Source organism: Capra hircus, chromosome 8, assembly GCF_001704415.2.
Source record: "Capra hircus breed San Clemente chromosome 8, ASM170441v1, whole genome shotgun sequence".
In the NCBI taxonomy this organism is placed as follows: Eukaryota; Metazoa; Chordata; class Mammalia; order Artiodactyla; family Bovidae; genus Capra; species Capra hircus.
In genome coordinates, this window is record NC_030815.1 from 75,201,999 (window position 1) to 75,214,105 (window position 12,107).

The following is a 12,107-nucleotide window of genomic DNA, read 5'->3' on the forward strand; positions in this document are numbered from 1 at the left end:
AAAGAAGGCCGGGAAGAAGGTAAAAAATAAAGGACCAAGGAAAAGAAGGGGGAAAAACAGATGTTAAACAGGAGCTAAAATTAAAAATATAAATAAAATCAGACAGAGAAAGACAAGTACTATTCGATATCACTTATATATGAAATCTAATAAATAATACCAATGAACCTACATACAAAACAGAAACAAGACCCACAGACGTAGAAAACAAAACTGACAGTTAAAAGGGGGAAAGGATGTGGAGGTGAGATAGATTAGGAGTATGGGATTAATGATACAAACTACTATACAAAATATAGTTAAGGTACAAGGAATTACTAAATAACACAGGGATCTGTATTCAGTACCTTTTAATAACTATAATGGTAAATAATCTGAAATATATACATATAACTGAGTCACTCTGCTGTACACTTGAAACTAACAATGTTGTAAATCAACTAGACTTCAATTAAATACACACACACACACACACACACAATAAATGGGGGAAAATATCCAAGAAAGTGAACCATAGACCAGTTGGAAAAATTCACTCACTGTATGATGTTTATTAGCGGAATATGCCTAGTTCAAGACATTTCACAGAGAAAATACGGCATACAACAATTTTACAGAGTATATGATACACCAAGGACAGGGACTCTGGCTATAATATCTTCCTAAAAAGGGATGCGGGATCAATTAAAAGTAATAGGGCAGGGAGGGAAATAGCCACAATAATACCTCTAAAGGCAGCAATATTTAAACTTAAAAATTGCTAAAGAATTGTCTGTGCTTCCTAAATATACACAAGTTACAGAAACAAAGAACACTCCTCTAACTCTATTAAAATATCTTATAAAATATTAGTAATAAAAACACTCAAGTTGACGAACTTTCACTAAAGACTATAAGCAGAAAAGTTACTGCCAACAGCATTTTGCTGCAGGCAATAGTCTAGGGCTTCTATATATTTCCTTATTTTCATTTTGATATTTTTCCATCCACACATTTCTACCCATAAAATCATTCTTCAGTACCATATGTAAGGTAAATACTAATCACTAATTTATTCCGACTCAGCTTTTTCAGCTTAAATACTATGACTGAAATATTCTTTGTATTTCTCTTCAGTGGTATCATCATTTTATTCCTACGATTATAGACCATCTAGACACAACACAGCTGATGCACTTAACAGGAGTCCAGTATTGCAGCACTAGCATATTGATGAAATATAAAGCATTTTAAATCAGAACCTTAAATATTCTTTTCCTTTGCTCACTACCCTAGTCAAGAGAAAATTACTTTAAACATGCAATAACCAAAGCACCAAATTAAGAGTATGATAGGAAAGTTGCCAGGCTGAGCTCTAGAATGTGACAGAGATCAGTTCAGCTTCTGAAATCAGAGGAAAAAAAGCAGAATCAAGGGGTAAGTTAACAAGGTTACACACCCTCCCCTACAACAAACATTAGTGACATCACCATACAACTGTTGAGTGGAAAAATAAGAGTCTTGCCAAGAAAAACAGCATTACTAACTCTCTTCCTCTGGATCTCTCTTCCATTCACTTGGCTCATAATGAGCTAAAGCTACTTTCACAATGAACAATGTGTTCAAAGCTTTTCTAGTGCAGCCAAAAGTTTTGGGCTGGATCTGTCACCTAGTAGATTTGGAAAATACAATGAAGTCAGATTTTGTTTTCTAAATCACCCTTATGCCCACCATCTAAAGATAAGTATTGTTAGTTATAATTAATTACTTAGAAGATGTTTGCTTCTTGGAAGGAAAGCTATGACTAACCTAGACAGTGTAAAGCAAAAATATCACTTTGCCAACAAGGTCTGTATATTCAAAGCTATGGTCTTTCCAGTAGTCATGTACAGATGTGAGAGTTGGACCATAAAGAAGGCTGAGCACCAAAGAATTAACACTTTCAAACTGTGGTACTGGAGAAGACTCTTGAGAATCCCTTGGACAGCAAGATAAAACCAGTCAATCCTAAAGGAAGTCAACCCTGAATATTGGAAGGACTGATGCTGAAGCTCCAATACTCTGGCCACCTAATGCAAACAGCTGATTCATTGGAAAAGACCCTGATACTGGGAAAGACTGAAGGCAAAAGGATAAGAGGGCAACAGAGGATGAGAAGGTTGGATGGCATCACCGATTCAATGAACATGAACTTGCGCAAACTCTGGGAGATAGTGAGGGACAAGGAGGCCTGGTGTGCTGCAGTCCACGGGGTCTAAACAGTCGGGCATGACTTAGCGACTGAACAACAATTAAGAACTATTCTTTTTCCTTAAATGTTTTAATAGTTGCATTATAAGCAAAACATTGGGTTCTTTCAGTAACCAGGCCTTTTTCATTAAAATTTCAAATATTATTATAATCACTTCATAACATATGCAGAATATACAATAAGAGTAAAAGCTACCACTTCCTGAATAGGGCTTAAATAATTTCTAATTCCTTCCAAGCATGCTGTAAAGTAAATATTGTGAAATTAATGAAGGGAAAATTCACTAAAATGGAATCAGGAGACCAGAAGGGGAAACTCTCAGGCAGTACCACTAGAGGTCTATTACAGGAAAAACTAACATTGCAGGTAGGCCCCAATGGGAAAAGATGTACATTGCATCCCTACAAGAAATCAACTATTTCAGCAACTCAGTTAATGAGAAACCCTTATTACCCTGTACCTCACTTTTCTCTAATGGACTTTTGTTCAAAACAACCCCTCCCAACTTCCTCATTTTTCTCTATAAAATAAGGTTCCTCTGTTTCTGAGACTTGCCTATGGTTTCTGCAATGGCTTGCTTATTCTGAATTGCAATTCTCTACTATTCCCAAATAAGCCCATTTTTCCTCATAAAATAACTTTTTAAGTTTAACATTATCACACTCCATTTTAATTTTTTAAAACTAGAGTGTTTTAAAACATCATCCTCACATGATACTAGATAATCAAGTGACAAAATTACCAGTTTATAAGACAAACCTATGTTCTATACATCATATATGATGCATTAAGTACAGATCATCATTTCTGTGGCACTTCTACCAAAAATGCATAAACTTCCTCTAATCATGAAAAAGTATCAGACAAACTAAAACTGGGAGATATTCTATAAAATAAATGGCATATATTCTTCAAATACATCAGTGTCATGAAACAGAGCAAGTCCTACATTAAAAGATACTAAAGAGGGACTTCCCTAGTGGTCCAGTGGCTAAGACTCAGTGCTCCCAGTGCAAGTGGCTGGGTCTACGCCCTGGTCGGGGAACTAGATCTTATGTGCCACAACTAAGACCCACAGCAGCCAAATAAATAAATGATATTTCAAAAAAGAAAGACTAAGAAAAAAAAAGAAAGAAAGACTAAATAAAGAGAACTGACACCTAAATACAATGTATAATCAAGGACTTAATTAGCTAAAAAGGACATTATTGGGACAATTGGGGAAATATGAATACAATGTACAGGTTACATTAGATGAGCTGATTTTCTGATTTCTGATAATTGTTTTGTGACTACATAAAATAAGATCCTTGTTTCCCTGGTGGCTCAGATGGTAGTGTCTGCCTGCAACGCGGGAGACCCAGGTTCAATCCCTCGGTCAGGAAGATTCCTGGAGAAGGAAATGGCAAACCACTCCAGTACTCTTGCCTGGAAAATTCCATGGATGGAGGAGCCTGTGGGCTACAGTCCATGGGGTTGCAGAGTCAGACAAGACTGAGTGACTTCACTTCACTTTTTTTAAAATTATATACTGCAATATTTAGGGGTAGAGACGCACCATATCTGCAATTTATTCTCAAAAAGTTTGAAGGAAAAGTTGTGTGTAGTTTCTCCTTTGTAGAAGGAGAGAGAACAGGATAAATTAGCAAACATGGCAAAAATGTTAAAATCTGGGGGGAATCTAGAAGAAAGATATTCAGAAATTTTATGTACTACTCTCAAAATGTTTCTCTAACTCTCCAAGCAATTTTTCTTTTATACTGAGGTTCAAAGAGACTTAAATAATTAACATCTCAATGGTAAAGTGGCAAACTTAGGTCCCAAACCCAGGTTTACTCAGATTCAAAAGAGCTCATGGTCTTCTTACACCCTGCTGCCTCGATAAGAGTGTCTCAGGACACCTCTACCATCAGACATTTAGATTGGGCAGGAAGTATCTTCTGGAATGAGGGACACACATTCTACCCCCAATTTCAGGTTGTTCCCTTAAGAAACACTTTCAGAATAGGGTTAAGGATTTTACTGCTTTGAGAAATTCTAACCAAACGTTTTTTTACAAGGAAAGTCAGAAATCTAAGTGTCTAGGAATCCTTCTCACAGTTCAGCGGGCAGTTTTTTTCTTCTATAAAATGAGCCACCCCTAAAGGGCCAATGGAAAAGCTAGTAGAGACAATACTTGGCAGTCCTCCTTCCTCCATTCTGTAGACTTTGATTCTCTGGAAATCAAAAATCTAAGGGTCTAGAAATCCTTCTCAAAGCTCAATGGACGGCTTTCCAAAAATTTTATTTGGGTGGGAGATGAAGATAGTTTCCATTCCCAACAACTCACTTTTTTTTTTTTTTTTTTTTTTTGCCACATCGCACGTCATGAGGGATCTCAGCTCCCCAACCAGGTATCATACTCATGCCTGTGCAGTGGAAGCATGGAGTCCCAACTCCTAAACCCCCCGGGAAGTCCCAGAAAAGACAGCATTTTAAAAATCTCTTGTAATCAGATTTCTCTCTACTTCAGAGTATTGTTTTCCACAGTGTTTTCCACTTGAGATTTTCATATTACATTCCAGGGACACACCTGGATTAATGACAAAAAGGAGATGACCTAGGTGCTAATAAGTAGTAGGAAAAAGTTCAGGATTAAACAGTTAAGGAACAAGTTCACCTGAATCTGTACTTCCTCTTTCCTATTATAGACTATTTATTTGTTTAAAAAATTCAATATATCCTTTTCTTTAAAAAAAAAAAAAACTATTTTTGGCTGCACTCCATCTTGGTTGTTGTGTAAAGGTTTTCTCTAGTTGTGGCAAGTGGGGGCTACTGCCTAATTGTGGTGGGCAGGCTTTTCACTGTGGTGATTTCTCTTCTTGTGGAGCCTCTAAGGTGTGTGGGCTTTAGTGCTTGTGGCATACAGGGTTAGTTGCTCCATGGCTCGTAGAACCTTCCCAGACGAGGGACTGAACCTGTGCTGCCTGCTTTGGCAGTGGATTCTTAACCCCTGGACCACCAGAGAAATCCCTAAACTATCTTTTTAAAAACAAGTTTCAAAATCCTGGGTTTCCTACAAAGGAGAACATTAACGCATATATGCCCCTTAATTTCTGTAATTTTAAACAAAGAAAACAAGGGTTCCACAAAAACTTACCTGTACCACTTGTTTCTGTAGTTGTGTTGCCTGTGTTGCTGAAATCTGTGGTTTTTCCCGAGCGCCTCTGGACCGGTCACTGCTCACCGAAGTCATCATATACAGTATATACAAAATAACGTATGTACAAAATAGAAAATCTGCAAGAAATCAGACATGGTAAGCAAAACTTCCAGATTACAAAAAAACAGCAAGGATAAAATTCAGGGATATGGAAGAAATATGAGATAAAACAAAGATTCTCTAGAAAGGAAATTCTCAAGAAACTACCCACTAAGGATTTTAGATTCCCCTGGTAGCTTTTAAGCCAATTTTACTAAGTAAGGCAGTCTAAATGTCTATGGTTTACGATTATAGCAATTTTTAAAATTAATTTTTAATTGGGTGATAATTGATTTACAATATTGTGTTGGTGTCTGCCATACATCAACATGAATCAACCATAGGTATATGTATGTGCCCTCCCTCTTGAAACTCCCTCCCACCTCCTATCCAATCTCACCCTTCTAGGTTGTTATAAAATACTGGTTTGAGTTCCCTGAGTCATACAGCAAATTCCTACTGGCTATCTATTTTACATATGATAGTGTATATGTTTCTATGCCACCCTCTCCATTCATCCCATCGTCTCCTTTCTCTCCTCCCCTCCCTCACCTCCGTATCTGTAAGTCCATTCTCTATGTCTGCATCTCCACTGCTGCCCTGCAAATGGGAGCACCAGTATCACCTTTCTAGATTCCATATATATGCATTAATATACATATATGTTTTTCTTTCTGACTTACTTCACTCTATGTAATAGGCTCCAGGTTCATCTCATTAGACAAATTCTTAGAATAATATAATCTTTCAAAACTGAACCAGGAAGAAATAGAAAATATGAATAAACCAATCACAAGCATGGAAATCAAAACTGTAATCAAAAGTCTTCCAACAAACAAAAGCCCAGGGCCAATGGCTTCACAGGAGAATTCTATCAAAAGTTTAGAGAACAGCTAACACCTATCCTGCTCAAATTCTTCCAGAGAATTGCAGGAGGAAAACTCCCAAACCCATTCTATGAAGCCACCATCACTCTGATACTAAAACCCAGACAAAGATGCCACAAAAAAGAAAATTACAGGACAGTATCACTGATAAACATAGATGCAAAAATCCTCAACAAAATTCTAGCAAACAGAATACAACACATTAAAAAGGTCACACATCATGATCAAGTGGGTTTTATCCCAGGGATGCAAGGATTCTTCAACATAACAAATCAATGTGATACACCATATTAGCAAATTGAAAGATAAAAGCTATATGATCATCTCCATAGATTCAGAGAAAGCTTTTGACAAAATGCAACATTTGTTTAAGATAAAAGCTCCCTAGAAAGTAGACGCAGAAGGAACATACTTCAACATAGTAAAGGCCATATACAACAAACCCACAGCAAACACTATTCTCAATGGTGATTATAGCAATTCTAAACAAAAATATAAAATATCTCAATTTTAACCAGCAATTAGTTTACCACTATAAAGTTAGCCCTCTGCATCCGGAGATTCAACCAACCACAAACAGAAAATATTAGAAAAACATTTTTTTCAGGAAGATCCAAAAAGCAAAACTTCAAGTTTGCCACACTATGGCAACTATTTACATAGCATTTACATGTACTAGGTATTATAAGTAATCCAGAGATGACTTAAAGCATAAAGCAGGATGCGTGTAGGTTATATTCAAGAAATAGTATTTGCCTTTTTTTTTGTTTTTTGGCATAGGGGATCTTAGTTCCCTGACCAGGGATCAAACCCACGTCCTCTGCAGTGAAAGCACACAGTCAAACACTAGACCACCAGAGAAGTCCCAATTATGCGATTTCTGTAAGGGAGACAAGCATGCACAAAATTCTGTTATCTGAGGGAGGTCCTAGAACCAACCCTGCGCAAGATGCCCAGGGACAAGTGTATATAGTTACTCCTATTAACATATTAACATATGTAGTTTTAACTGCCTCTTTCCATTTGCAGTTGGTATCTGAACCCAAAGGCAATATTATGTCCAGCGGAGACTTTACTGCCAATAATCCAATTCAAAATGTGATGTCTAGGACAAGCTATACCTTAAGGCAAAAACCACTTATAAATGACAAATCTTCCAGTGAGACAAAAACAACTGTAATTTTCCTTTATTTACTCAACACTTAATAGCAAGTGCCAGGCACATAATTCAATATGCCATCAAAACACAAACAACAACAAAACACCACTTCACACTGAATAGCATGGCTACTATGATAAAAAAAATATATTTAAACAGAATATAAGTTTTAGAGAAGATGCAGAAAAATTAGAATCCTGAATACGACTGTTAAGAATATAAAATGGTGCAGCCGCTATGGAAAACAGTATCATGTTCCTATAAAACCATCCCATTCAGTAATTCCACTTCTGAGTATAAACCAAAGAAATTAAAAGCAGGGTCTCAAAGAGATATTCATACACCCATGTCCATAGCTAACAACAGCTCAGAAGTGGAAGCAACCCAGGTTTCTAACTACAGATAAAATATTAAGTACACAAGGAATATAAACATAAAATGGAATATTATTCGGCCTTAAAAAGGGAGGAATTTCTGACACATGCAACAAACATGAATGAACCTTGAAGACATTATGCTAAGCAAAATTAGTCAGCCACAAAAGGACAAATATCCTATGGCTCTACTTATATGAGTTACTTGGAGTAGTCCAATTCATAGGCAAAGTTGAATAATAGTTACCAGAGGTTGGGAGCTTGGGGAAATGGGGAACTACTGTTTAATGGGTATGGAATTTTTGTTGAGGAAGAAACGTAAAAAGTTGTGAAGATGGACGGCCACAATACCATGTGAATGTACTTAACATAAAGTGTACAAAATGTACACTTAAAAAATGGTTAAAATGGTAAATTCTGTATACTTTACCCCAATTTAAAAAACAGTGCAACAATGCCTTAAGAGCACAATTTCTAATCTAGAATCCTATACTCAGCAAAGATTCCAATCAATGTGAAGACAGAAACAGGTTGTGGACCTCATACTCAGGAAGCTCCTGGAACAAACAAAACCTCTGAAACAGCATTCTAAGAAAAGGCCATTTGCAACTGACACCATGAATTACGTACCGAAATCCCTTTACAACGTATTTTTTCTCTCGCAGTCCTCTTGCAAAGAGGGTGAAAAGCTAAATATTCAATTTTTCAGCCTCCCTTGTAACTCGGGATGGCTACAGGCCACTTTTCTCAAAAATAATCTGAAAAGTCGCCGTCCCCCAAATTGGAAATATGCCAAATGTACTTCAAAGAGTGAGTATGTGTAGCATATCCATACAGCTATTAATTAGCAATAAAAAGGAACCAACTGTTGAACATGAATGAATCTCAAACACATTATACTAAATAAAAGCAGCCAGATTTAAAAAGCTGCATACTGTATGATTCCATTTTTATGACATTTTAAAAAAGACAAAATTAGAGAAAGTAGATCAGTGATTGCCAAAAACTAGGGGATAAGAAGGAGGTCTAACACAGGAAACAGGAGAGGTGGCTCCCTCAGACGACAGTGAAAAATTATCAAGATGACATCTTGACTACAGGAGGCCTACAGAGCAATCAGATCTAATCAGAGCAGGAATATAGAGGGATACCAAAGAGATGCCTCCAAGAAAATGTTTTTGACCATCTTAAGAAGTGAATTTGTATATATGATTAAGTATCATCAGTGGTGGGTACACAGAAACATAAACAACAGTGAGGGGAAAAAAACCAATTACTGTTCCCCATAAAAGGTAATATGGCTCAACTGTAATGTTTATATAGTGACAGCAACTTTTTATTTAAATTTATTACATGCTGAACAACAAGCTAAATATTTTATTTAAATTACTCACTGTAATCCTCAACACTATAGAATTTGGCATAATCCCCATTTTAAGAATCAGAAATAAAACTTGAAAAGGTTCTACAGACCAATGAGATGCAACACAGTGAGCTCCAATTGCTTATTTCCTAGGGTACAGAGCATACAAATCAAACCAGTAACTCTTGCCTTCATAACCTATACTAGCAAAACAGTAGCCCAACATCAAGGATGGAGGTGACAGAACTCTTATTTATGTAAACAAGCTACACAACACCCAACTGTAGACACTGCAGTCTCCAACAAACAAGACCTGTGGCTAGAGACACTGTAATTTGCAGCCCACCTTAGCACCATCTCCCTAACTTTTCCTGACAGTCATATACACTCAGAAAAATAGCAAACAACATGAACATTTAAAATAACAAAGTAAACCCTTTAATATTTTCAAGAATTTTAAAAATCACTGCGTGAATCGAAGGTCCACTGGAACTCTGCAACTAGGAGGCCACTAGTGACCACTGCCAACAGAGCTTAGAAACCCTGGAGTGGAAAAAGCCAAGATGAACGAGGGAGAGGGGCAGTAAACTAATCATACTTGCAAGAAGCAGTAACCAGAAGGAGATACAGAACAAAGTAGAATTTTGTAAGGATGAGGTACACTGAGCAATTCTAATACACTGTAAGCACCATGAGGACAGTGATTACATCCATCCTGTCACTTTTATTCTTCCAAATACATATTAACTGAATAAAAGAGGCCTATCTATAAGCCAAAGAGGGAGTAACTGAGAGGCATTAAACTGAAATAGCAATAAAGGGAAAAGACTCCCTTGGACAAGAAGAGGGTGCCCTCTCCGCAGGCCAACAGAATGAATAAAAGGGCAGGAGCAACAGATTAGAAGATTAGGAAGATTCAAAGATTCGAAGATTAGGAAGAAGGTTCAAAGATTCAAAGATTAGGAAGAAGATTTGAAGATTAGGAAAGACAGTCAACAGAGTTGGTTTTATCAATCTTTACTTTTTTAGTAAAAGAGACAAAACACCTGCAGAGAATACATACTAGATGAGTGGGGGGTGGAGGAACAAAAGAAAATGGCAAAGGTTTTAACCACTACGAATAGGAGAGGAAGCCTAAAGAAGTCATAAAAAAGAATTTAAAAATGATACTGATGATCCACGTTACCATGAAAGTAATTAGAATGTCACACCTCAACTCAGTAATTAAAGCAGAAGTGAGTTAAGGTGAATAGATCCTTTGCTGAAACATCCCACAAAATAAAAAGAACTTGAATTTTAAACAAGAGTCCACTTAAGTCATACATGATGTCACTAGGTGAAGAGCTGCTAACTCTGGTGCTTTTCTCATATACTTTAAGCCTCAATACATATTTGAAAACATCCTAAAGAATGTTCTCTCTCCAGTTTATTACAATCTCAGATGCCAGATTCACAACCTCATTAAAGGTAAAAATAACACTTTCATGTCTGTCATTAAACATGTGTTTCACTCTAATACAATATGGTGACTCAATCTTTTGGGTCATTAAGCACTTAGACAAACTGATAAAAATTATGGCCCCTCCCCTCAGAAAAAGGCATATCCACAGAAATTTCTGCCTGAAATGTCAAGAGAATTACATCTCATCTTCGCTCCCTCTCCCGTCAAAACCCATCCAGGAACAACCCACTCCACCTGTTCAATGCTGATGGATGTCCAGGCGAAAAACTCTGCTCTAAGAATTTAGTAGAGCTCTAAAATGTATTTAAAGCTTAAGGGTATTCCTTTCCAGGAAAAATGCAGACTATAACTGCTAATTCAGTCATTAAACAAAATCCTATAATTCACACGCTGTTTTAACAGGCTCTATGCTTCCTTAAGAACAAAAGGTACCTGCTTGTTCCCAAAGAAACTATTAGGAGAAAATGCTGACCCTCAATAAACTTACACATGGTATTTAATCAATATACTACCTATGTTCTTTCTGAAGAAAATTATTGTTTTCAAGATCTGCTGACATGGTATAAACTCAATCAACTAATTGTAGTGTTAAAATAGTCTGCTGCAGGACTTCCCTGATGGTCCAATGGCTGGTTGGATCCCTGGTCCAGGAGGATCCCACATGCTTTAAGGTAACTAAGCGCCACAACCAATTGCGCCTGCCAAGGCTCAACTACTGAAGCCCAAGCTCCTAGAGCTCATGATCTGCAAGAGAAGCCACTGCAACAAGAAGCCCATGCTCTACAACTGTAGAGTAGACCTTGCTTGCTGCAACTAGCGAAAGCCCAAGCATAGCAACGAAGACCCAGCATGGCCAAAAATAAATAAAGATTCTATATTAAAATTAAAATATTTTTTACAAGTCTGCTGTTTTAGGTGAATATAATTAACTGGAAAACACATGCATCTTCCCCTCTGAACCACACTTAAGGAGCATGAACCGGAAACAGACTAATCATCTATGGCCTACAAATATCTGCTTGACTCAACTGGCCTAAATGCAGCACATAGAAAATTATGTGCTTCAATGGAACATTACTCAGCCATGAAAAAGAATAAAATATTGCCCCTTGTAGTAACACAGAGATCATACTGAGTGAAGTAGGCCAAAGACAAAGACAACATCATCTATCTGTAGAATCTAAAAAAAGAAAAAAAAAATGAACTTCTTTACAAAACAGAAACAGACACAGAAACATACAGTTACCAAGTGGGAAGCTGGGAGAAGATAAACTAGGAATCTGGAATTAACAGATACTCATTACTGTAATTAAAACAGCTAAGTAACAAGGATTTACTGTATAGCAGGAAACTATATTCAGTATCTTATAGTAACCTGTAATGGAATATCA

At 36.9% G+C, this 12,107-nt stretch overlaps 1 protein-coding gene across 1 annotated transcript in view; it reads right to left on the reverse strand.

Annotated features, from left to right (window-relative positions):
- UBAP2 (ubiquitin associated protein 2) overlaps positions 1-12,107 on the reverse strand; it is a 114,114-nt gene that overhangs the window by 77,227 nt on the left and 24,780 nt on the right. The window contains exon 2 of the mRNA XM_013966140.2: positions 5,370-5,509. Within this exon, the coding sequence (XP_013821594.2) occupies positions 5,370-5,468 (99 nt within the window). The 5' untranslated portion in view covers positions 5,469-5,509. The remainder of the gene's footprint in view (positions 1-5,369; positions 5,510-12,107) is intronic.